Source organism: Diadema antillarum, unplaced genomic scaffold (genome assembly GCF_040938485.1).
Source record: "Diadema antillarum isolate AM-2024a unplaced genomic scaffold, OU_Dant_1.0 seq00000290_RagTag, whole genome shotgun sequence".
In the NCBI taxonomy this organism is placed as follows: domain Eukaryota; kingdom Metazoa; phylum Echinodermata; class Echinoidea; order Diadematoida; family Diadematidae; genus Diadema; species Diadema antillarum.
The window spans coordinates 484,228-512,222 of NW_027271316.1; the positions used below are offsets into that span (position 1 = coordinate 484,228).

At 39.2% G+C, this 27,995-nt stretch overlaps 1 protein-coding gene across 1 annotated transcript; it reads left to right on the top strand.

Annotated features, from left to right (window-relative positions):
- Positions 1 to 6,256: 6,256 nt before the first annotated feature.
- On the top strand, positions 6,257 to 27,409 carry LOC139730084 (scavenger receptor cysteine-rich domain-containing protein DMBT1-like). Its single transcript, XM_071640993.1, has 9 exons — positions 6,257 to 6,284; positions 7,213 to 7,521; positions 9,737 to 10,045; positions 11,153 to 11,458; positions 17,848 to 18,153; positions 20,538 to 20,540; positions 22,661 to 22,969; positions 25,138 to 25,446; positions 27,081 to 27,409. The coding sequence occupies exons 1-9, from the start codon at positions 6,257 to 6,259 to the stop codon at positions 27,407 to 27,409; spliced, it is 2,208 nt and encodes a 735-aa protein (XP_071497094.1).
- Positions 27,410 to 27,995: the final 586 nt, after the last annotated feature.

A 27,995-nucleotide genomic window follows, 5' to 3' on the forward strand; every position in this document is an offset into this window, starting at 1 on the left:
GCGTTTGGATGAAGTACTTTATCGTCTTGGAAATGCCGGCCTTAAATTAAAACCAAGCAAGTGTCACATGTTTCGATCCGAAGTCGCGTACCTGGGCCACATCGTGAGCGAGGTCGGCATCAAGCCTGACCCCGAAAAGGTTGATCGGCTACGAATCTGGCCTACACCAGCATCAGTGAGTGAAGTAAGATCTTTCCTAGGACTGTGTTCTTATTACCGCCGATTCATTCGTGGATTCGCGACAATCGCCGCTCCCCTGAACAAGCTGTTGGAAAAATCAAGCGAATTTGAATGGAATGACAGATGCGAAGATGCATTTAATCAATTGAAAATTGCGCTCACGAGTGACAGCGTCATGGCTTATCCGAATGATCACGGGGCATACATTCTTGATACGGACGCCTCAGCATCAGGAATAGGCGCCGTGTTGTCGCAAATACAATGGGACGACATCGCCCAGTGTGAGGTAGAACGCCCAATCGCCTTCGCTAGCCGGTCGTTAACGAGGACGCAACGGAGATACTGCACGACGCGTCGCGAACTTCTAGCAGTCGTCTCATTTGTGCGCCATTTCCGCCATTATCTTTTAGGGAGGAAATTTCTCATTCGCACGGATCATTCATCCCTTCGATGGATAATGTCTTTTCGTGAACCCACCGACCAGATGGCCCGCTGGCTAGAGATTTTATCGCAATTCAATTTCGATATCGAACATCGAGAAGGGAAAAGGCATAATAACGCGGACGCAATGTCACGACTACCATGTGTCCCGGATAGCTGCGACTGTTACGACAGGGACAGCATATTGGAGGAGCTCCCTTGCGGTGGATGTTCCTTGTGTCGAAAACGGCATATCGCGTGGTCGGATTTCTTCGAAGAAGACGACGTCGTCCCTCTTTCCGTGAATAATGTTCGATCGTCGTCTAAAATTTCTCATGGTATTAATGCTGTGGAGCCGCCATCTACTATATGTGACCCTGCACCTCAAAACAAACAAAAAGTCGCCAGACATTAATTTTTAGTTAAAACCATATTCTGAAAGAACAGACTTTAAGCTTTAAAATGATGTATAACTCAAATCAAATGGACTCTCCTAACCTATCTAAATATTGGAATGAAAGCACAAACTCAGGAAAAGTGTGGACTGAGAAAAGAGGCTCTGAAGTACAGTGTCTATTCAAGCGCTTAATCTTTACCAAACCGTGCTGGCTGTGCAATGAATGGGAAAAAAAAAAACAGGAAGTAAACCACCAGAGTAACATCAATGAAGGGATTATCAGATTAAAGTGAAATTAATCATGCCTCATTAACACATTCCGTCCATAATCAATGCCAACTTTCAAAGCAGTAGCACTATCCTTTCAAAAGTTATTAGAGTTGAAAGTGAAGAGTGTGGACAAGGTTTTTCAGAAATGAAAAAAGGATTCTAAAGACACACCTAATCACACTATTCTACCAAAAATGTTCGAGATAAACCGCTGAAAAACACACTTTCCTGCCCGTTTCATGATACCAAATTTTATCATAATGTAAAAGAACACCCGCTCTATCAGAAAATATGAAAAAGTCAAGTTCGGCTAGGTTGACCCATTTCACTTATTTTCAGTCCTCACGCAAAATCAGTGTGTGCGACTTTATGTTCGTTTTGAGGTGCACGGTCACATATTGACCTATCTTGTTTGGATAATGTAACTGCCGATAACTGTGATAACCACCAAACGGGGTTGCTGTTTGATGTCGGGACATTTATGTGGATTATATCATGTCTCGTTGTCGTGATCGGATGTTGTTGTTCGCATTGTGATTTGTTTACTATAATGTGCTATCTCTTTGGATTACTTGTAGTTAGCGCTATGGGATCATGTTTTGTGTTTTCAATCTGTGATGTGAGAGAGTTTGTGAAAAAGATCCGATGGCCCCCACCCATAAGGTTTTCGGAGTTCGTATCTCGAGTCGGAAGGATTCGTCGTCACCACGCAGCCGACGTTGCTGAAGCTGATAACCTGCCCTGCACCTCTGACACAGGTGCCCTCGCCGGTACTGTTTCCGGGCAGCAGGGAGTCGTATTCAACAATGTAAGCCGTGAGGTGTTGATCGCTATGCAACGGGACGACTCCGACATTGGGATCGTCGTCGACTGGCTGTTGAACGGAATTTGTGGCTATCATGGACGCAGCTGATCATCATTGATGGATTACTATATAAGCGTCACGATACGAATAGCAAATTGACGTCGACATTACAGCTTGTGGTTCCCGCCGAACTTCGAGACGACGTTGTTAGGTCTAATCATGCTGCGGTGATGTCAGGTCATCTCGGGGTTAAGAAAACCTATAGCCGCATCCAGAGAAGTTTTTATTGGTATAATATGAAACAACATGTGCGTTTGTTTATTGCTAACTGTGCTAAATGTGGGGCGCGAAAGCGTCCAACAACGAAACCGAAGGCGCCTCTCACTGAGTACATTTCGGGAGCGCCAATGGACCGAGTGGCGATTGACATTATGGGGCCGTTCCCGACTAGTATTAAAGGGAATAGGTATGTCCTTGTCATCGGAGATACATTCACAAAGTGGATCGAGGCATATGGCATTCCAGACCAATCAGCTCGAACTGTAGCCGACGTGGTCGTACGCGAGTTCGTCTCACGGTTTGGAACGCCTTTCGAGATCCACTCCGACCAGGGCAAGACATTTGAGTCACATTTATTTCAGGACGTATGCAAATTGCTTGAAATAAATAAAACAAGAACCACCCCTTATCACCCGTCTGCCAACGGAATGATAGAGCGATTTAATCAAACTCTCGCGAATATGATTGCATCATTTGTGGATAAACGACAGTTAAATTGGGACGAAAACTTAACACTTCTTACTGCGGCTTATCGTAGCAGCATCCATGAAAGTACGGGGTTTTCCCCCAATTTTCTCATGTTGGGACGTGAGGTGCGAACGCCAATTGAGACTGCACTAGGCATTGATCGGCCGGATGCCGAACACGGCAACTATGACGACTTCGCGGTCGACCTCGTAACGACCATGGGGGAGGCAAGCCGCCTGGCCCGAGAACACCTATCGGCGACTTCAGCCAGGCAGAAGCGAGACTACGATGCCAGGCTTTCAGTTAATACCTACAGTGTTGGAGATTTTGTCTACTATCTAGACACTACGAGACAAAAAGGGTTTTCCCCGAAGTTAAAAGCCGCGAACTGGATTGGGCCTTGTGTGGTAACGCGGAAATTCAGCGATATCATCTTCGAAATTCAGTCCCAACCAAAAGGAAAGCGGAAAGTGTTGCACCATGACCGGTTAAAGCCATTCGTAAGCACAACTATTCCCTCTTGGGCGCGGGAACTGTCCCGAAAAGTTGTTGTCGGCCTTTCCCTAAACAATAAACGACAGGCTGGGACACAAACTAGCATCAAGGACGCTCTTCCCCCTCGCCGATCAGCTCGCGCCTCAAGGATGCCAAATCGTCTCAAATTGTAACCCCCCCCCCCCCCCAAGAAAAAAAAAACCCGACTTGGGGTAAGTGCTGACGCTAAGATTTGCTGAAGACTGCGTTTTCTCGGCTGGATGGGGGCAATAAACTTCCTTCACTGAATTCATGTTGCCTCCCTGATGTTTCATCATTTGAAACGGGACCCTTGTATCGCGAACATTGTGTACAACCATCTGATTTTTCTTCTCCCTCTCTGTTAATTCGAAATTACCAAATTGTCATGGCGTGACGCAATTATTGCCTCCTTTTGGACAATGAACTGAGTGTGACCAAAAGGGACACTGAAAAGAAAATGTACGTGTATGGTGTTCAATTCATTTATTTGGAATCATGCTTTGATGAAGTGTATACTTTTCTGTCGCTTGTAAATCGATAGGCACTACTTTCCTTGGAGTTTTAATTTACCTTTGTGTCCAATATGGCGCACTCTCGTGTCTCTCTGATGACATGTATGATGCGTTCGCAAACTCACGATGTATGGATTTATATTCAATTGTGACATACTAGAACTTTCTACTTTATTTTTCTCTTGTCTTATTCCTCTTCTCTCTGTTTTTCCTTCTTCCTCTCTTCTTGCTTCCTTTATTTCGTTGCATAATTTGCTTAAATAATACGCATTATACTTTTTTTTCCTCAGTCATGAAGTTACAATTTATCATGCAGTTATTTTTGTGTTTTAGACAAAATATGCCCTTAAGTATTTATTGTGAAGTTTTATCGTTTACACATTTTCATGATGTATCATTACTTGTACAGAGATTTTTTTTTCTCCTTTCATGCATTCGTTCCTTTAATTATGGTAGCGCCATTACTCGCTCTTGAATTTCTTATATCCATCTACTTCCTTCTTTTGTTTTCTTTCTCTCTGGCCTGTCACACCCCTGGTCCTTTATTCACTGATTCCTTCGTCTGGCTTTTCTCTTGTTTACACTCTCCCTCGTTTCACTTTTTCACTTCTCCGTCTTTTTTTCTTGTAATTCATCGTCGATCTTTTCTGAGGAGTACCTCGGGCTTCTCGATTTCTTTCATTTCTTTGTTTTATTGTTGTTTTTTTCCACTGGTGCTTTCTATACGTACATTTTGATTTAATTTGTTTTGATTTGATTTCATTTGCGCATTTCGAACCACGAGCAAGGTAATGATATTGTTTGTGTATATTATGTTTCTGCATTTGGAAAACACTCATGTTTTTTTGCGTCATTCTTTTTAAAGTGTTAATTTTCGTTGTTTGGGATACGTTTTTTTTTTTATTAACCTAAAAAAAAAAGATTAAAAAAGGAGAAAAAAAATCTTCCTCCTACAAAAAAAAAAGAAAAAAAAAGGGAATGGTACGAACAACTCGGCCATGGGGCTCATTTTGGATACTAATCATCTCCTGGTCGGGGGTCTATCGACCAACTGGACCGCCTACCATTTATCTCGTTTTTTTAGTGCGTGTTACGTAAGGAAGGATGTATCCTTGAGTGTGGTATTTCTCAAATCTTGTCGGTGAGCACCTGTAGCAATTCATTCCTTCGCCTTCGTAACTCTTCCGATGTAAATACCACTATGTAAATAGCTGGATTTGTTTCGTAGGTTCGTTTTTTTTTTCTCGAGCTTTGTGCACAATGATGGACTTGTTCAGTACAGTTACTATTGTGAGTTACGTGCTCTTGTGACGACTGTTTGATTTGCCGCAACGATGATAATACCCTTCCAAATTCGTGGTGATTTTCATGCTATTTTTTTAGGCGTTGTTAGTACATACAGTAAGCCTGTTATCAAAGTTGCTTTAAGTTGTTAATTAGAATCGATTTTCCCATATTACTATTGTGCCTATCTGGTTCTCCTACTTTGTTTCCCTTGCCTTCCCTTATCTACTCGTCTTTACATCCTCACTGTCGGCACCTATCTTGGTTCGCTCTCGAGATTTCATTTTGACTGTTCGGGCTTTATTTAGCTCCCCGTTTCCTCATTACTTTCTCCTCTTTCGACTTCTCCAAGTTCTCTTTCATCCTGCTAAATGTATTTATTCCATCTCTATCACTGCGATGTATACAGTGTATACAGCAGTTCCTTTCGTTTGAATTTTCTTACAACTTCATTGCTGTGGGCAGCAATATTTTCGAAGGAGGGGGATGGTGTTACGAATCCTGTTGAGACATAATTCATGATATAGCATTTACATAATATGTTCTGTATATTCCATTTTTATGCATTCATTTTTATGTATTGTTGTATCGATTTACATTTAAATTAATGTTGAAAGTAAACTGAGGTTCTATGTCATGTCTGCTTCTCGTCCTCGCTCTATCCTTGTTCTTTTCGTACTTGCTCGACGATCGGCCTCTGTCATCGTGCGATCCTTGCTACTTTACTTTCTCCTCGAAATGTCCTCTCGTAAATTTTACTTGTCTCAACTGCCTGTAGCCCTGCTTCTCGTTTTCTGCTGACTATTATTTCTCCCCCACGCTTTCTTTTCATTTCTGCTCGCTTGCACTTTCGTCTCACCTTCCCTCGAGATTTCTCTGACCCTGCAGCTTCCGCGTCCGCGAGCAGTGGCCTCGTGTCGTAAAAAGCAAGGACGCCGCATGCGACCTCGCTCTTACGTAACGAAAGGACCCGTCCGCATGCGACCTCGCTCTTACGTAACGAAAGGACCCGTCCGCATGCGACCTCGCTCTTACGTAACGAAGGGACGCGTCCGCATGCGACCCCAGCTAAGGACAGGGTCGCGTGAGGACAGGGACACGTAAGGCCACGCCCTCGTCCTCATAATGATGGACGGCGACAGCTGGCCGCAAGGTCAGATTGCTCTCTCCCAGCAAGGCCACTCTCGCGGCCGCTAACAGGTGACCTCAGTATAAATAGACTTGTTTATGCCTAGTTGAAGAGTCTTTTCGTTTAGGAGTTTCAGCATGTAGATCAATAAGTTTTGTTCGTTGTAATGTTCGTGGTGGAAATAACTTTCTTCACAAATAAATTGGACAAACTCCATATGATGCCTCCTGTGGTCTTTGTGACTTGTGACTCTAATACTTCTTGTTCCGCAATACCTTACAATTAATTACATAATTTCCAGTACACTGGCTAAACCGTAGGCACGCTTACTAACCACATAACGGATTTTGAGGAGAGTAAGCGAGGAACGGAAGCCAAGTATCCTCAGCTTACCAATCGCCCTCTCCATACCAAAATTTCGTTACAATACGTTATTGCCAGTGAGCAGTTGCTAAGTGGCGGACGTTCTGAACTCTCCGCGCAAAGCCTTCGCTAGAGTTGTGTAAAGAAAATGGAGGACTGGAAAAAAATGCCTATAACTACATAATTGAACATTTCACCCTTTTGTGGCTAACAACGTGAATATTCAGCTAATGGTAGACAAAACCCTACAGTTTTGAATCAGCAAAAATCAGCGAAATTAAGTGCTTCTGTATGAGGGTGTGATTACCTTTGGATTTAATAACACCATATTTTTAAAAAAAGTACTGCCTTGTTAACCAGTGCAGCTTTAAAGTTGCACCCAATTTTCCTTACAGTGTCTTGAGATTTGTCCATCAGAGTTACTAACTAGGTGATAGATCCTTTCAAATGACATTTTCTAAGACATTCAGAACAAATCTAGGATTTGACAAAGAGAACAGAAACATTTGCGTCTTTTTTCTTGTGAAAAAAAAATTGTATGTGATCATTCTTGACTTTAATGTTTCGTCTTTTGTCCTTGAACAAATAGTTCGTCTCGTCGATGGCGAAACACAAAGGGAAGGTCGAGTAGAAGTTTACGCGAACGGTGCTTGGGGAACGGTGTGCGATGACTCTTGGGATCTCGATGATGCTGAAGTTGTCTGCGCAAGTCTTGGATATGGAGGCGCTAAAGACGCATTGAGCAAGGCCGTCTTTGGACAAGGCACTGGTAATATTTGGCTTGACAACGTGTTATGCGTTGGAACAGAAACGAGCATCTTTGATTGTGGCAACAATGGAATCGGAGTCCACAACTGCCGACATTCAGAAGATGCTGGAGTCAGATGTAGCATCGATGGTAATTACCAGACAGTTAATTCTCACACATTATCCTGTTGTATTTGTTGTTGTTCTAGGCGGTTGCTGTCGTTCCTAGTTTTATAAGAGGCATGCGAAGTGTGATCGCCTATCTCTTCTTTCAAATTGAATGAAAGTAAAGGGTGATTGAAATTAAAATTGCAAATAGAATTAATACTTCCGAAGTAATTGGTAGCTAAATTTTCCATCGCTTCATATAGGAAACCCACGCAAGATGCCTTCTCTCTCTCTCTCTCTTTATATATATATATATATATATATATATATTGAACCTATATTGAACTCCAGCTTCATTCGTTTTGAAAACTGTTTGTCAAGTAAACACAACCACACGCGCAAACACACGCGCATCTTTATTATGCAAATAATTGTCAAAGTTCATATTTCAACAGGCCAATTTTCACGTCAACTGACCCTTACAACACTTCAAAGTTGTAAAGAAAAATTAATCTAAATAACTTGTAAAATAGACTAACTCTCACAAACGCACAGACATGTCCGCGATTTCGTTCGTTTTGTATTACAGAAACAATTCGTCGATATATGAAGAGTTTGTTCGCAAAAACCGATAAGTCCGTTTTTTGAATATTTTGAAGTATGGTCTGTGTCATAAAGTGCAAAATAATTCCTTTTAAATGATATATTGGTCACTACATAAAAAGGTACATTTCTAAATTTATGGTCAAAAGAAGCAAATTTTTTCTTATTATTCTCTTTATTTTTCTTGACCTTTAATGGCAAATATCTCCATTTGGCAAATATGGACTTATCGGTTTTTGCATACAAACTCTTCATATCTAAATTGTGTAGGAACATAAATCTTGACTACACGAACGTATCTCAACACAACTGCAAGTTTGAATATCACTTCCTTATTCATGGAAATGAATCGAAATTGGGGTATGCCGATGTAAGTGTGTAATTGATTTTTGGTTAATAACACCATATTTTTCAAAAACTACTGGGTTGATTTCTAGTGCATCTTTAAAGTTATACCAAATTTCTCTTACAGTGTCTTGAGATTTGTCCGTCAGAGTTACTTATCAGTTTACAGATCCTTCCAAAATACATTTGTTAAGAAATTCAGAACAAATCTAGGAATTGACAAAGGAGTCAAAAGGGCCCTGAGCTTTCGATCCTAGCAGAATGTTCGTCAGAGGCAAAATGACAAACAGGCAGGGAAAGCAATCACATATAGGGACTTCACACAACAAGAACAGTCAGGGACAGGCTGGGTACACAGAACAAGGAAAGCAAAGGAGAGGGTGGGAGGTCACGGGCAAGGAGCCCAACAGGTAAAGGAAGGGGGATTAGGGCAGACGAAAGGCAGAGGAGGGTCAGTGATAATCTCGAGGACCATGGGGGCAACCATTGAAGGAACAGAATGAATAGGGAGGCAACATCAAAGAAGATAAGGAACAACAGAGGGATAAAGAAAGGAAAAGAGTGAAGTAGCAACAGCAAGATAGGGAAAGGGGGGGGGGGGGTGGCTGAGCAAACATGAGCCCTGAAAAGGTGTACCAAGAGTGGGCAACAAATTGGAAGTAATCAAACATATCAAAGTACATATACGCACAGAGTAATGATAATAATGATAAATATGATAACAATAATGATAAAGATATTCATTAAAAAATGAAATAAAGCACATATGAAAAGGGGGAACACAACATCCGAGAGAGAGAGAGAAAATTGTATACACTGTGTGTTGATAAGCAGGCATAGGCATAATAAGCACAAATATGTATAAACAAACAAAACCAAGTGTGTGTATGTGTAGGTGGAAAAAAGCTGTATAAAGTGACGCTGACCAGAGGAAAGAATCAATTCTGAAAAAAAGAAAAAGGTCTGCAATTGGAAAAAGCGCAAAGAAAGAACAAAAATGAGATGAAAAATAACAAATAGAATAAAAACATGTAATATATGATAACATAAATAAAGATGGTTAGTCATTTCCCTCCTGGATGTTGAGGCCATGGGGTTGGATGGTGTGAAGTCGTTTCCTCCAGAGCTTCTATCTGCTGGTTCGGACTGTGTCTGGATGAGTGCCTAAAGATTGAATGCCCTGTAGAGTCATATCAGTGATGGAATAACAAAGGAAAAAAAAACATTTGTGTGTTTGCTTCTTTTATGTGAAAAATTTGTATGTGATCTTTCGTGACTTCTATGTTTTGTTTTTGTCCTTAAACAAATAGTTCGTCTAGTCGATGGCGAAACACAAAGGGAAGGTCGAGTAGAAGTTTACGTGAACGGTGCCTGGGGAACGGTGTGCGATGACTCTTGGGATCTCAACGATGCTGAAGTTGTCTGCACAAGTATGGGTTATGAAGGCGCTGAAGACGCATTGAGCAATGCCGCCTTTGGACAAGGCACTGGTAATATTTGGCTTGACGACGTGGCATGCACTGGAACAGAAACGCGCATCTTTGATTGTGGCAACAATGGAATCGGAGTCAACACCTGCGGACATTCAGAAGATGCTGGAGTCAGATGCAACATCGAGGGTAATGACCAGACACTCTAATCTCACACATTGTCCTAATGTTATTGTTGTTGTTGTTGTTGTTGTTGTTGTTGTTGTTGTTGTTGTTGTTGTTTTGTTTTGTTTTTGTTGGGCGGATGCTGTCGTTCCCAGTTTTATAAAAGCCAAGCGCAATGTGATCGCCATTCTCTTCTTTCAAATGGGATGATAATAAATTATGATTGAAATTGAAATCTTAAATAGGATTGAAATTTACGTAATAACTGGTAGCTAAATTTCTCATCGTTTCATATAAGGAAGCCCACTCAAGATTCCTGATATATATAATATATATATATAATATATACATATATATATATATATATATATGTTTATAATATTATATGTATATACACCCTCATACAGACATATATATAAGTTGAGCCTGACTCGAGCTTCGTTCACTTGAAAAACAATTTGTCACGTATTTTAAAACACAACACGCACACACACGCGCACGATTATTCATAGCCATTTTGATTATGCAAGTAAGGGTCAAAGTTTCTATTTCAACGGGCTAATTTTTACGTCAAACGACCCCTAAAACACTTCAAATGACCAAAATAAATAAATCTAAATACCTTGTAAAATAATCGTGTTATGTAACTTGTAAAATCGACTTACGCTCACACACGCACAACCATGTACGCAATTTCGTTTGTTTTGCATTACAGAAACAATTCGTCGATATACTAAATTGTGTAGGAACATATAACTTGACTACACAAACGTATCGCAATACAACTTCCAGTCTGTATGTTAGTTCCAATCTTATTCGAAATTAAGGTATGCCGATGTAAGGGCCTGTGAAATTACTTTTGAAGTTTTTTTTTTTTTTTTCGAAAAGGACTGCCTTGATTTCTAGAGCAACTTTTAAGTTACACCAAATTTTCCGTAAAGTGTCTAGAAATGTGTCCGTCAGAGTTGCTATCAGGTCACAGATCTTCGAAATTACATTTGAAAGGAAATTCCAAGCAAATGTAGGAATTCACAAAGGTTACAGAAATATTTGTGTATTTTCTTTATGTGAAAAATTGGTATGTGATCATTCGTGACTTTTATGTTTCGTCTTTTGTTCTTAAACAAATAGTTCGTGTAGTCGATGGCGAAACACCAAGGGAAGGTCGGGTAGAAGTTTACGCGAACGGTGCCTGGGGAACGGTGTGCGATGACTCTTGGGATCTCGATGATGCTGAAGTTGTCTGCACAAGTCTTGGATATGGAGGCGCTAAAGATGCATTGAGGAATGCCGCCTTTGGTCAAGGCACCGGTAATATTTGGCTTGACGACGTGTCATGCACTGGAACAGAAACGAGCATCTTTGATTGTGACAACAATGGAATCGGAGTCAACGACTGCTCACATGATCAAGATGTCGGAATCAGATGCACCGATGGTAATGGCCAGACACTCAAATCTCACACATTGTCCTGTTGTCGTTGTTGTTGTTGTTGTTGGGTTGTTCTTTGGATTTCTGGATTTTATTGATCAGAACAAAACATTCGCTTTTTTTCACAGGTTGCATGACATATCTCGACATAAAACAAACAAACAAACAAACAAACATCCTTGGCAACAGTCAATGACAGCAGAAATACAAAACGTCTGATCCATTTCTTAGGCTATACAAGTACATTGACATCGTCACAATTTAGAATCCTATATACAACAACAACAACAAAAAGAGGGGCAGAAAAAAAGAAAAAAACCTTTAGTGGGAAAAATAAAAATCACCACAAAAAATAAAAAGATAGTAAAATAAAAACACACAAAACAAACGGTACAATTTGATAAGAAAACAAAATGAACGAAGACATTATTAAACTAGAAAGTAGCTCATTGATGCACTCTCCGTTGCTTTCCCTGTACAGTAGTATGCAGCCAGCTCTGGGCTGAAGGTGCCAAGTGTCCTGCCTCTCTATTGGGCTGGGGGGTGGCGTGCTCCGCGCTGCAATCTTTGTAGTCTGGCTTCCAGACCCTCTACTCGTAATGGTTTGCTACCCAAGATATTGAGCCCTGAACGTCGAAAACTGGATTAGTTTTAGGTGGTTTGCCTTCGGCAAAGGCGGCGAATTCTTCCCAGGGCGGCGACTTCGTCGCCGCGGAGTCCAGTTGGCAAAGGGTCTGGAAACCAGAATACAATCTTTGGGATAATAAAACAGGAAAGTCGGTTCATTAGTATAGATGAGGATAATAAACGCAATGTCAAGAGAAAGAGAGAGAACTGAAAAGGGGGTATAAGACAGCGATGAGGAAGAAAAGACCAACGGAGTAGGGAAGCGGAAAGAGGAAGGTGGGGGAAGGTCTGGAGGCGGGGGAAAAGGGGAACAGACCCTGCCCTATCCCACATCCCCTTCCACTATTAAATAATACTCTCTCAACAAACAACTTCAGTTAATTATCTATAAGAATAATGTTTTGGGGATTTTGTCCCCACTCTGCCTTATGCGTATCAAATGTTTTTTTTTTGGTTTTGGCTATTTCCTTTTCAATTAATCTGTACTTTTTATTTTTTCTCACATAATGCACAAAATGTCGCCTTTGGGGAAATAACTTTTTGGTACTTACAGCTTAAAATGACCTGTTTACCTAGAAACAGTATTAAATTTTATTTCAAAAATCATTTCTTGGATATGTAACATCATATAACACTTTTGTCATGAAAACAGTTGCAAAAAATAAAGCCATATGTTTTTCTTATTTAAAAATTATTTCCAGAACATTGACACTCTCAGGCAAAAAAAAAAGAGAGAAAAAAAAAAAGAAAAATGCTCTATTGTTCCGGTTCACTTTTATAAAAAAGGACAGCTTGAGCCATATTTTTCCCTATTCAAACAAGGAAGAAGTTAACGGGAATCAAATTATTCAATATCGTGTATTGCGTTATTCTTTATTAAGTATCAAATTCCAACTTAGCGGGTAATTTGGAAAAAAAAGTACATCTTCAAATTCAATTTCATACATACCATTAAAACGATGAAAACACTAAATTTTCCAGAATTACTTGAATGCACATAATTATCATATGACTGCTTTATCGGTATGTAATTCTATCCACCTAACTATCCATCGAGCCTTAACCAAAATTAATGGGACGTACCAAGGGGTTTAATAGAACGGTGATAATCTTGACGAAGAAAAAGAGCTTTCACTCACTTGCAATCTTCTACAAACAATCAGGAAAAGTGAAATACTCAGTAAACTGGAAACCTTTACCCTTATAATCTTTCCAACGCAAAGGTCGGCGATGTTCATCTAACATGTCCTACACTTAAAAAAAAATGATAATAACTAATTAGGTGTATACGAACTTCCAATGAGATAAAATGTAACTATTATTCGCAAATATTTGATTCGATACACTCAATTCTCTGTTCTGGAGGAAAGACCATGTGTCTAATATCTCTAATTACCAACTTGAAGCAGTAATATTCAACTTTAAAACATCAAAACTGCAGAAGAAAAATATTTTTTCTACAGATTATAAAAATTCGAATTGGTCCAGCTGTGTTCACTACTGCACACAAAAAAACAACAACGGACGTGTACCAATAGAAATATAGAATTTGTAGCTATTCTCACTGTTTTAGGAGTTGATATTTCGTGCTCTTTTTTTCTGTGTTTCAAGTGTTTTGAAGTGATACAAACACTTGACTTATGAGTGTGGAGGACTAGTATGATTCCCTTGGTCAAATCTTCATGAATTACTTTTATTTGCAAATCCCCGAGAAAAAGACGGTTTGGCCGTTGAATTACAGATCTCATGTTCTGTTGATGACAATGTGGGACTATTATCGGATTTTTAAAAGTAACAGTCATTTTTTTTTTCATCATTCAAATGCGCGTCATAATCACATTTAACCTTTTCACATTCTTGAAGGAACACATCTCCTTGCTCTTCTATCAATTTCATGCTCACTTTCAGTGCAAACACATTTCCTTCTTCTAAGCTGCTTGGAAAGCGGATCCCTCGAATCATTTACATCGATCAAGCTATCCCCGACTTTTCTCGAGAGCCATTCAATAATGCTGCCTAAAGGGCTTCGCCCTCCTATGCAATTAGGGAGTTTTCGCAAGCACGACGCAGCCGATAGTTGAGAGTGCCGTGTGCAAAATTTGCTTTGCGCATGATCAATCCGAGGAAAGTCCCGTCCTGGGGAAAACGAGTACGGTACTCGGCCAAAATAGCGTTCGGTCCCGATGCTTGGTAGGGATGAACCTGCCAGCCAGCCAGCCAATCAGCGATCTTGTCCCCTCGCCTCCGTCCTACAGGAAAGCGAAACTGTTTAGATATGGGGACGGAAGTCCGAGTGCGGGGATTGTCACAGCTGATTGCTTTCGCGTACTCTTTGTCTTCCCGTCGTGTAGCGAAAACTCCCTAATATCAAAGAAAAAGGAACTTTGTCCTTTTCTGTGTTAACAGGATGTTTTCGGATACACGGCATTCTCAACACTACCTCAGATTCAAACTCCAAATGTAAACACCTTTCTTCATGTACTACCCGACAAAAACACAATCCTGTACCCTTTTGCCAATGTCAACTCACTGCGAATTAAACACTTCAAAAAACAAATTGCTTTCTATTTGCCTCTCAATCTATAATGTGGCACCTGTTACCCGTCAGGTAGGTTTTAACACTTCGTGCCATGCCAACTTCTCATAAAGGTTACCCAGCTCATTATATTTCAAATAAACATCAATCACATGAAAAAAAGAAGAAGAAGATATACTGTATATATATATATGTGACCCTGCACCACAAAACAAACAAAAAGTCACCAGACATGAATTTCTAGTTAAGAGCATATTCTGAAAGAGCAGAATTTTAGCTTTAAAATGATGCATAACTCAAATCAAATGGACTCTCCTAACCGATCTAAATATTGGAAAGAAGGCACACACTCAGGAAAACTGTGAACTGAGAAAAGAGGCTCTGAAGTACAGTGTCTATTCAAGCGCTTAATCTTTACCAAACCATGCTGGCTGTGCAATGAATGGGACAAAAAACAGGACGTAAACCACCGGAGTAACAACAATGAAGGAATTATTAGATGAAATTGAAATTGATCATACCTTATCAACACATTCTGTCCTTAATTAATGCCAACTTTCAAAGCAGTAGCGCCATCCTTTCAAAAGGTATAGGACTTGAAAGTGAAGAGTGTGTACAAGGTTTTTAAGAAATAAAAACGGGACTGTAAAGACACAATTAATCACACTATTCTGCCAAATAATGTTCCAGAAAACCGGCTAAAAAGCACACTTTCCTGTCCGTTTTATGATACCAAATTTTAACGTAATGTAGAAGAAGAATTGCTCTTTCAGAAAATATGAAAAAGTCAACATCGGCTCGGTTGACCCATTTCACTCATTTTCAGTCCTCACGCAAAGTCAGTGTGTGCGACTTTATGTTCGTTTTGAGGTGCACGGTCACATATCTACTAAATGAAAATGAAACATAATCATTGATAAAGTATATGAAACAAAAGTCAATCCCGTCCAGAAATTGGCCGAAGAGATGTATCATGTGAAAGTGTTTATAACTGTACCATCCTGGAAAGCTGGTTTTATCCCTTTTACACTTAATTCCTACAAATTAATCTGACATGGAATAACATTCAAGTATAATTCTTTATTGATAGATATATCAGATTAGTGCCCAGGCATGCCCAGTCGAGTAATTTTCACTTTATTTCATCATTTTTGCGCAATTTCTATTCGCACATCCCCGTGTCTTTTTAATACCATTATTCTACCATCTATCTTTTATAAGGAGGGATGGCGAAAAGTAATTACCATCACAAAAACATATCTTCCCTAGAAATTGGCTGGTGATTATGCAATAAGAAACGAGTCAATTGTCCTCCTATTTGCGCGGCAGATCTGGTTTGGCACATGCTTCAAATATTTTCGAGTGGCGGCATCGAATATCTATAGCGAAGGAAATAAGACGGTTGTGGCTCGTTCCTCTTAAACCTCCCTGCTTCAGTCAATGCAGACAGAGCAACAATGACTCAGTGTTGCATCCTACATAAAGCCACGGTCACACAGCACTCCACGTCTAAATCACGAACAAAAAGTTGTGAAAATCTGGTGGACGTGGTCGTAAGTTGTAATTTTTTGGTCAATTTTGATTTGGCCGTGCTTTGTACGAGGTATGGCCGTTGGCAGCTGTTCCACTGCTGAAGCACTGCCTAAGCACGGCTAACCACGTCCAGCCAAGTGTATGTACGCGGAAAAATCAATTTGTCAGTGATAAGCCGCTAAACACGCTATTTCAAGTGATACCAACGCGTAACACGCGTCAGATGACCGTGCTCTGCCCATGACATACGGCAAAGCTTTCGCTTCTTACCGCGTCTCCCCTAGTTTTAATCACTGCCGGAACACGGATCATCACGTGTATTGAACGTGTGTTGAACGTCTTTACCACGTGTGCCGCCCGTGGTTGTCCGCTGAATAAAATTTTGAGCAGTTCAAAACTTTTTACCGCGTCCGACGCCGTTCCGATTTTTCCCTGCGTCCTACCACGTCTATAAATGGACCGTAGCTCGTTTTAAACTCGACATCAACGCGAACAACATCGTGTGCTTCACGGGAGACCACTTTTTGACGTGTTTTGGCCGTTATTAAGCCGTAAAGCGCTGTGTGACCGGGCTTTAATATAATAAATCATATAATGAGTCGCAGATAGGGGGTTGCGTTTTTACATACATGTACAAAGTTATCACCAACGTGTGATGTTATGAGTTTACACGCCCATTTTGGACCCTGTGCATAATCTATTCCTTGTACTCGCTTGTCTACACCACAGCCCGTGACAGAAACATGATCAATATTAGTAGAATTAGAAAATAAAATCAACTTGTTGTCGTTACTGTTATTGAGGTGGTTGCTGTCGTTCCCAGATTTAAAAAAAAAGCCAGGTGCAATGTGATCGCCTATCTCTTCTTTCAAATTGGATTAAAATCAAGTATGATTGAAAATAAACTTGCAAAATAATAGAATTGAAATTTCAGTAGTAATTGGTAACTAGATTTTCAACCGCTTCATACTAAGTAAGCCTATGCAGCATACCATTCATGATCCCCCTTTTCTCTTATACTGAAGTTGAGCTAAACCCCTTTTTCGTTCATGTTGAAAACATTTTTTTCAAGTAAACACATCAACACTCACACACACGCACAAGATTATTCATAGCCTTCTTGGTTATTAAAATAAGGGTCAAAGTTCATAATTATTTGAACAGGCCAATTTTAATGTCAAATAACCCTTGAAACATTTCAAATAAATAAGATAAATAAATGTCAATACCTTGTAAGATAACCTTGATAAGAGACTTATGCGATTCCCTTTATTTTGCATTACACAATTTGTCGAAATATGTCTAAATTGTGTGGGTACATAAAACTCGACTACTCAAACGTATCTCAATATCACTTCCAGTCCGTATATCACTTCATTGTTCGTAGATATGAGAATTGAAATTGAGGCATCCCTATTTGAAGATGTGATCACTTTTGAGTTAATAACACCATACTTTTCAAAAGGTACTGCCTTTAAAGTTACACCAATTTTTCCTTACAGTGTCTTGATATATGTCTGTCAGAGTTACCACTCAGGTGACAGATCCTTCCAAAATACCTTCGTGAAGAAATTGAAAACAAATCTTGGAATTGAAAAAAAAAAAGAAACAAAAACCTTTGTGTCCTTTTTGTGCTGTGAAATAATAGTATGTAATCATTCGTTACTTTTTTGTTTCATCTTTGTTCTTGAATAAATAGTTCGTCTCGTCGATGGCGTAACACTAAGGGAAGGTCGAGTAGAAGTTTACGCGAACGGCGCTTGGGGAACGGTGTGCGATGATTCTTGGGATCTCAACGATGCTGAAGTTGTCTGCACAAGTCTTGGTTATGGAGGCGCTAAAGATGCATTGAGGAATGCCGCCTTTGGACAAGGCACCGGTAATATTTGGCTTGACGACATGTCATGCACTGGAACCGAAACGAGCATTTTTGATTGTGGCAACAATGGAATCGGAGTCAACGACTGCTCACATTATCAAGATGCTGGAGTCAGATGCATCGATGGTAATGACCATACACTCTAATCTCACACATTATCGTGATGATGTTGTTGTCAATGTTGTTTTTGAGGCTGTTGCAGTCGTTAAGTGCTTTATAAAAGCCAAGTGGAATGTGGTCGCCTATCATTTTTTTATTTCAAATTGGATGAAAATAAAGTATAATTGAAAAGAAAATTGCAATGAGAATTGAAATTTCCATTAAAGATTAGTGATTAAATTTGCAACGCTTCATATATGTAAAGCGTGGTTCCCACTTTCGTGCGATCCATTGCGAACGCCACGATTGGACATTCGTAACTGATCGTGGAAAATTTGTTGAACTCGTCTGAAATTTCACGTTTGGATACGAGGTTATGCGAGTCAATACGTGTTGGTACGCTTGGATGCGATATGGTCACGATTGGTCTATTTCAAGCGATACGATCTGTCACGATCTTGTCTGCCGTTCAAATACGATCCGACAGGATTGTCCTGATTGAGTTCACGATTGGTACCGATCTCACATGACCATTACGATCAGGATCCCCGATCTGGTACGTGCAGCAACCTACTGATACGTTCCAAGACGAATACCGCGAACCAATACGGGCTGCTGAGATAAGATACGATATCTTTTACAATCGGGATCAGAAACGACCCCCATTTAAGTCGCGATTGGACCCGAATGGGAATATTATAGTCCGGCTGACGATGGATTTCATTGTTTCCCTTAAATTATGCAGAGTGATTAGGCCTATCAATTTTATCCACAACCATTGATGATGGGAAGACTTGGCAGGCTGATGATGATGACAACGTAACCTTTGCAGTATTGCTAATGACGATTATGTTATCAGAGAGAAAGCAGCACCCAGGCCAGCCATAACCTCAGATATTCCCTCGTCTAAAATTAAACGCAAAGAAATTAATAGATTATTAAATCGACATGCTCACCCTCCCCCCTCACAAAAAAAGAATGAAATAACGAACCCAAATACATAAGATCAGATGATTACCCCTCTTCCCCAGAAAAAAAAAAAAACAACACAGCAAGACAAAATGACCTTTCTCTCCAATACATGAAGAACTAGATATATCGCTACGGCGACTGATATGCCTCCGCCATAATGCATGGTTCTCCTAATAGGTCTATAGTACAATGTCTTGACAATGTGTGATGACAGTTTCAATTGGCAAAATATCAAAATGACAGGTTTGACACAAATGTGCTTAATGTTCACTTTCCTAGAACTAGGTTGAATTGGATGAATGATTAAAATGTCAGAGTGCAAGTATTTGGGGAACTGATGATTTTTACTTGACTTTTGACCCTTTTATAAGTTTGTGCATTGAGTAATATTTCAAGGTATTGAGAAAAAGTATAATTTCAGTATCAAATGGGAAAATAGCATTATCTAAACCTGGCCTTTGACCTTTGACCTCACAGTTCCAAAGAGAATCACTGTTAGGTTGAACATGCGTAAATATGTAAGTTTCATGATGATACCTTGAGTTACTTTTGAGATATGGAGGAAAAAGTGCAATTCAGCACTTTCACTTGACCTTTGACCTTTTGGCAAGAAACTTCCCACAGAATATATATTGGGTAATACATGTATACATCAAGTTAAAAAAAAATAACCTTCATTCATTGCATAAATATAAGGAAAGTAGTGATATTTTGAGGAGTTGACCTTGACCTTTGACCCCCTGACCTTTGACCCATGACCCCCAACTTCCCTAGATAATCACTGCCCATCGGTACAAGCATATAGAGTTCCATGAAGATACCTTGAACCATTTGCGAGATATGGAGAAAAACATGAAATTAAAATTTTTTTTCACAAAATAACCTGTGACCTTTGACCTTTGACCCTGTGACCCTAAAATCCACACAAAGTATTATCTCCCAAGGATATACCCTCATACCAAGTTTGATGTAAAACCACCTCACGGTTCTTGAGATATCGACAAAAACAAAACGGGACGGACGGACGTACGGACGTACGGACGGACGGACGGACGGACGGACGGACGGACGGACGACCCGAAAACATAATGCCTCCGGCCACTTCGTTGCGGAGGCATAAAAATAATTATATGATGAAATGGAAGCCAAGAAAGAGGATGGGATCATTTTGAATGTTATGTAACATAGTATTATGTGTTATATACGCTCGATATAAGAAAGTTGGCCGAATGGATAGTATTGCTTATGTGTTCGATTTCATATTCGAAAAGTGTATGTATCATATTATGCCTTTTATTTCAAAATCTCATGGGCTATTAAAAGTTTGGTTTATTCGGCTTGATTTAGTGTTTTACTTCAAAATGTTTAACATAACTGTTACACACATAACAGAAAAGTGACTCCCTAATCAAAATGATGTCACTTTTCAACAAAAAAAGGAGGTTTTACGCAAAATTATTTCGCACGGGTATATTGCTACACTTATTGAATTTTATAACTAACTGTGAAAAATAATAAGAGTGATCTTCGTTGTCATAATCATACGGGTGATCTCACATCCACGACAATGGTCATTTTTACATTTGCAGTAATAATGAGAGTTGAAAATAACCATTTCCCTCTAAGATTATGCTCTACCAAAAAAAAAAAAAAAAAGGCATTGAAAAGTGTCAAAATAGATGTAAAGGGGTCAAACGATGACTGATGAAACAACAACTCTTAATTACTATGTACAATACACAAACAACACGATACTGCACCCCAAAAAAATACTCTGTAATATACTTTTAAAAATTAACCATTTGCCTTTGATATGTACCCATTCAAGCACGATTCATTAAATTATTCTCATCTTTGTATTGACGTTAGTCAATACGTGCAGACATGCAATTGCCATTTTATTTTGGCTCATTTTTTTGTTTTCGTTACAAAAGTTATCTCATATCCTGTTTTGTGTGTCTGTATAATGGTAATAACAACTCATTAATGCGAACATCATTAACATAATGTAAGAAAACATCTAAAAATCTGTAATACAACTTTCATTTTATGAAATAAAAAAGAAAATGATTTTGATAATGTACCTTAAAAATTACGACAATTAAACCCCACACCGTCATACAATTTACCGGTTGGAAATAATAATCTAAAGATGCAGGCTACCACCTATCAGAATACAAAATGAATTAATTCATGAGTAAAATAAGGGCAAATGGGCAAAAAACAATAATAATAATAAGCGGAAGTGAAGTGAAAAAGTCGATCCCGATCAACACGATTAAGAAGCACGATTAGAAGAGATTTCCTGCGTTTGGATACGATCCTAGACGATCTGATGCGATGATCACAATCAAAAACTAATCGTGTTTATCGTAGAAAATTTTTGAACCGTCCAAAATTTTCCTACGATTAACGCGATTGCCACGATTGACCTTAAGATCTGATACAATCTGATAAGATCATTACGCTTGCTGCACGATTAAGACCGCGATTACAATCGTGGCGCCAATCGTGATAGTGGGAACCCCGCTTAAGCCCATGCAAAATGCCCTTTGTATTTTCTCTTTTTTTAGCAATTGAGCTCAACTCTGGTTTTCTTCATGTTGAAAGCATTCTGCCAAGTGCACACAGACACACACAAGATATTTCATAGCCTTCTTGGTTATTGAAATAAGGGTCGAAGTTCCTAATCATTTTAACACAACAATTTTAAAGTAAAATGTCCCTTAAAACAGTTTCAATGAATAAGATAAATAAATTAAAATACCGTGTAAAATTACCTTGTCAAGTAACTTGTAAAATCGACTTACAACGACACACGCACACACACTTACTCGATTTCCTTTGTTTTGCACTACATTAACAGTTTTGTCGGAATTTGTCTAAATTGTGTGGGTACATAAGATTTGACTACACAAACGTATCCCAATAAAACTTCCAGTCCGTATATAAAACTTCCTTGTTCGTTTATGTGAAAATCGAAATTGAGGAATCCCTATACGAAGGTCTTTACTTTGAGTTAATAGCACCATATCTTGTCATAAAGAACTGCCTTGATTTCTAGGGCAGCTTTAAAGTTAAACCAAGTTTTCCTTCCAATATCTTGAAATATGTCCGTCAGAGTTAATAATCAGGATACAGATCCTACCAAATTACATTAAGAAATAAAGAAAATAAAGGTATTAAAAAAGAAAACATACATTTCTTTTTTGGTGTCTTTCTTGTTTGGCAGTAAAAAAATCTTATGCAATCATTCGTGAATTTAATGTCGAAATTAAGGCATCCATGGTGATTACCTTGATTTAATAGCACCATACTTTTCAAAATGTACTGCTTTGACTTTTAGGGCAGATTGAAAGATTTTCCTTACAGTGTCTTAAGATATTATGTCCGTCAGAGTTACCAATGAAATGACAGATCCTTCCAAATTACCATCATTAAGAAATTCAGAACAAATCTAAGAATTGGCAAGGAAGCAAAAACATTTGTGTATTTTTTATGTAAAAAAAAGGATGAGATAATTCGTTAATTTTATATTTCGTCTTTGTCCTTGAACAAATAGTTCGTCTCGTCGATGGCGAAACACCAAGGGAAGGCCGGGTAGAAGTTTACGCGAACGGTGCCTGGGGAACGGTTTGCGATGACTATTGGGATCTCAACGATGCTGAAGTTGTCTGCAGAGGTCTTGGTTATGGAGGCACTGAAAACGCATTGACCAATGCCGCCTTTGGACAAGGCACCGGTGATATTTTGCTTGACGACGTGTCATGTACTGGAACAGAAACGAGCATCTTTGATTGTGGCAACAGGGGAATCGGAGTTCACAACTGCGGACATTCAGAAGATGCTGGAGTCAGATGCAGCATCGAGGGTAATGACCAGACACTCTAATATCACACATTATCCCGATGATTTTTTTTTTTTTTTGAGGCGGTTGCTGTCGTTCCGAGCTTTATAAAATCCAAGTGCAATGTGATCACCTATTACTTCTTTCAAATGGGATAAAAATAAAATACGATTAAAAATAAAATTGCAAAAAGAATTGAAATTTCCGTAGAAATTGGTAACTAAATTTTCGAACGCTTCATATATGTAAGCTTATGCAAGATGACTTTTATATTTTCTTTTTTCTTTTTGTTTTTGGTAGTTGAGCGAGACTCCGGGTTTCCTCATGTTAAAAGCATTTTGTCAAGTACACACACACGCACACACATGCACAACATTTTTCATAGCCTTCTTGGTTATTGAAATAAGGGTCAAAGTTCATAATCATTTGGACATGACAACTTTAAAGTCATTTGATCCTTAAAACACTTCAAATGAATAAGATAAAAAATGTCAATACCTTCTATAATAACCTTGTTAAGTAACTTGTAAATTCGACTTACACTCACACACGCACGCGCACTTACGCGATTCCCTTTGTTTTGCACTACATAAACAATTCATCGAAATTTGTCTAAATTGTGTGGGTACATAAAATTTGACTCCACGAGCGTATCTCAATATAACTTCCAGTCCGTATATAACTTCCTTGTTGGTGGATATGAAGAGTTTGTTTGCAAAAACCAATAAGTCCATTTTTGAAGATTTTGAAGTATGGTCTCTGTCAGTGTCTTCAAATTTGTCGGTCAGAGTTACTTATCAGGTTACAGATTCTTCCAAATTACATTAGGATATTCAAAACAAATATAGAAAATACAAAAGAAACAAGAATTGTTGTTTTTTGTGTCATTTCTTTTTTTGCAGAGAAAAAAAATCGTATGTGATCATTCGTGAATTTTATATTTCGTCTTAGTCCTTGAACGAATAGTTCGTATCGTCGATGGCGAAACACCAAGGGAAGGTCGAGTAGAAATTTACGCAAACGATGCCTGGGGAACGGTGTGCGATAACTCTTGGGATCTCGATGATGCTGAAGTTGTTTGCACAAGTCTTGGTTATAGAGGCGCTGAAGACGCATTGACCACTGCCGCCTTTGGACAAGGCACCGGTGATATTTGGCTTGACAACGTGTTATGCACTGGAACAGAAAGGAACATATTTGATTGTGGTAACAATGGAATCGGAGTCCACAACTGCGAACATTCAGAAGATGCTGGAGTCCGGTGCAGCATCGATGGTAAAGGAAAGACACTTTAATCTTACACATTGCTTTGTTGTTGTTATTGTGGTTTCTGAAGGGGTTGCTGTCGTTCACAGAATTATAGAAGCCAAACGCACGCTGATCGTCCACATCTCTTCTTTTAAATTATATGAAAATAGAGTATGAATTAAATTAAAATTGCTATAAAACTGAAATTTCCGTAGTAACTGGTTACTACATTTTCGTCTGCTTCATGGAAATAAGTCCATGCAAGATGCCTTTTCTCAACTTTTTCTTTTATTTTATTTTGCAGTCGAGCTAAACTCTGGTTTCGTTCATGTTGAAAACATTTTTTGAAGTAAATACACCAACACGCACACACATTATTCAAATAAGGGTCACAGCTCACATTTGAAATGGTCAATTTTACCACCAAGTGCTCTTTAAAACATCTTCAATAAATAGAACCGATAAATTTAAATCACTTGAAAAACAACCTTGATTCGACTTACTCCCACAAACGCACTCAAAAGTACATGATTCCTTTTTCTTTAACAATTTGTCTAAATAGGCCTACATCTACATTGTGTAGGTGCAAAGTTCTTGACCGCACGAACGTATTTCAATATAACTTCCATTCCGTATATTACTTCCTTGTTCATGGAAATGAGAATCGAAATTGAGGTATGCCTCTATGAAATTGTGATTATGTATCAGTTTATAACACCATATGTTTGTAGCTTTAAAGATTCACCAAATTTTCTTTACAGTGTCTTGTGATTTTCCCGCCAGGTTAACAGATCGTTCAAAATTACATCTGTTAGGAAATTTAAAACAAATCTAGGGATTAACAAAGGAAACAGAAATTGTTTTGTCTTTTTTTTTGTGGTGTGAAATAATCATATGTAATCAATCGTCACTTTTATATTTCGTATTTGTTCTTGAATAAATAGTTCGTCTCATCGATGGCGAAACACCAAGGGAAGGTCGAGTAGAAATTTACGCGAACGGTGCCTGGGGAACGGTATGCGATGACTTTTGGGATCTCAACGATGCTGAAGTTGTCTGCACAAGTCTTGGTTATAGAGGTGCTGAAAACGCATTGAGTGAAGCCGCCTTTGGACAAGGCACCGGTGATATTTGGCTTGACGACGTGTCATGTACTGGAACAGAAACGAGCATCGTTGATTGTGGCATCAGTGGAATCGGAGTCCACAACTGTAGACATTCAGAAGATGCTGGAGCCAGATGCAGCGTTGAGGGTAATGGCCATACACTGTAATCTAACACATTGCTCTGTTGTTGTTATTGTAGTTTCTGAAGGGGTTGCTGTCGTTCCCAGCATTATAAAAGTCAAACACACGGTGATCGTTCATATCTCTTCTTTCAAATTGGATGAAAATAAAGTATGAATGAAATTAAGATTGCAATAAAACTGAAATTTCTGTAGTAACTGGTTACTACATTTTCCACTGCTTCATATAAATAAGTCCATGCAATTTGCCTTTTCTCATTTTTCCTTTTATTTTGTTTTACAGCTGAGCTAAACTCTTGTTTCGTTCATGCTGAAAACATTTTATGAAGTAAACATACCAACACGCACACACTGCCTCAATATTATTCAAATATGGGTCCAAGTTCATATTTGAAAAGTCAAATTTTACCGTCAAGTGGTCTTTAAAACATCTTGAATAAATAGAACAGATAAATTTAAATTACTTGAAAAATAATCTTGATTCCACTTACTCCCACACACGCACGCACAAGTACGCCATTCCCATTCTTTTAATAATTTGTCGAAATATATCTAAATTGTTTAGGTACATTTATAGTACTTGACCACACGAGCGTATCTCAATATAACTTCCAATCGGTGTATCACTTCCTTGTTCGTGGAAATGAGCACCGAAATTGAGGTATGCCCGTATGATAGTGTGTTCTTATTGTAGTTTATAACACCATAATTTAAAAAAAAAACAAAAAAACAAAACTACTGTTGTAATTTCTAGCGTAGCTTTTAACATACACCAAATTTTCCTTACTGTGTCTTGAGATTTGCCCCTCAGGGTGACAGATCCTTCCAAGTTACATTTCCTTTAGGAAGTTTAAATAAATCTAGGTATTGACAAATGAAACATAAATTGTGACCTGCTACCAACAACAAAAGGATCCAAAAGTCGGGGTAGGACAATTTTCAGAAAATGGCATGACATTATTCCCTTACTCTTTTACTTTAATTTCATTCATAGCACAAATCATAAAAGCATCTGGTTGTGGAGATATCGATGATTTTATTAGCGCATGCGAAGTGGTAAAGGACATCAGAGTTTCGAGAAAAACACCAAAGTTTTCCTGCGCTATCATGATCAAGGGGAGGAGAGACAGTTTTCACTACTTGACAATAGAAGGCACGCTCCTAGCGACCTCCGGGATGTTCATTCAAGCTTAGCGCCAGCGGTCTATGCACGCCCAATCAGTAATCAGGATGCCACGCACTGACCAATAAGATCACTCCCTTGTTGCTCGGGGAGGAGTCTAGCTGCGGCGCTAAATCCAAAACTTCGGACATGTTTCTGTTACCTTGAAAGTCGGAACATTATGGTCCAGAAAAACGCAAATTTGTTGCCTTTCCTTTCATAATTTAGCTTCGAAATTTCGGCAGATGATAGATAAAACATTAGACTACAATATTATGCCAAAAACAGAAATCCGATTGTTTTGGCCAATTTTGATGATGCAACGTTAAACTTGATTTTCTCGGCTCAGCCGTCAGGGACTTTAGGATCCTTTTGTTGTAGCGGGTCACAATTGTTGTGTCTTTTTTTGTGTTTGAAATAATCATAATGTGCTCAATCGTTACTTTTATGTTTCATCTTTGTCCTTGAAAAAAACACAGTTCGTCTCGTCGATGGCGAAACACCAAGGGAAGGCCGAGTAGAAGTTTACCTGAACGGTGCCTGGGGAACGGTGTGCGATGACTTTTGGGGTCTCGATGATGCTGAAGTTGTCTGCACAAGTCTTGGTTATAGAGGTGCTGAAAACGCATTGAGCGAGGCCGCCTTTGGACAAGGCACCGGTGATATTTGGCTTGACGACGTGTCATGTACTGGAACAGAAACGAGCATCGTTGATTGTGGCATCAGTGGAATCGGAGTCCACAACTGTGGACATTCAGAAGATGCTGGAGTCAGATGCAGCGTCGAGGGTAATGACCAAACAGTCTAATTTCACTCATTATCTTGTTGTTGTTGATGTTGTTATTGTAATTTTGAGGCGGTTGCTGTCGTTCCCAGCTTTATAAAAGTCATGTGTAATGTGTTCGCCGAAATCTTCTTTCAAATTGGTGAAAAAAGTGTGATTGAACCCTAGCAAACACTATCTGTGGTACTTGTCGGTACCATATTATGTACCAGACAAACATAATGTCAGCACATAGATACTGTGTGGTACTGTATCCAACAGCGTAAATCCGTACAGAGGAGAGGGGGGGGGGGGGGGGTGATCGGCGATAGTCACCATAACCGGACCGGCGCAGCCTTGGGGGGGTTGGGGAAGAAGCTTGGAAGGGGCTGCCCCCCCCCCCCCTCCACACTTTACAGGGATCGAATGTTTGCCTCCCCCACTCGTTTGCATGAAATATAAAGTGGGAGGGAAGTGGCAGTAGAAGTAGCGTCGCCCTGAATAATGCCCTAATAGAATCAATAAAATGGTAATTTCTTCGTATGCAATAATGTAGTGGATATTTTCCTGTAGCTTGTGTATTTTTCAATTTTCTCGATTGAAGTCAACGAAGCAATTATCCCCAGGGGTA

Bases quoted from the DNA above. Each gene is read 5' to 3' on its own strand.
- LOC139730084 (XM_071640993.1), top strand. From the start codon at position 6,257: ATGATGGACGGCGACAGCTGGCCGCAAG. The intron at 6,285-7,212 runs GTCAGATTGCTC...TTGAACAAATAG, and splicing joins CGGCGACAGCTGGCCGCAAG to TTCGTCTCGTCGATGGCGAA. The intron at 7,522-9,736 runs GTAATTACCAGA...TTAAACAAATAG, and splicing joins AGTCAGATGTAGCATCGATG to TTCGTCTAGTCGATGGCGAA.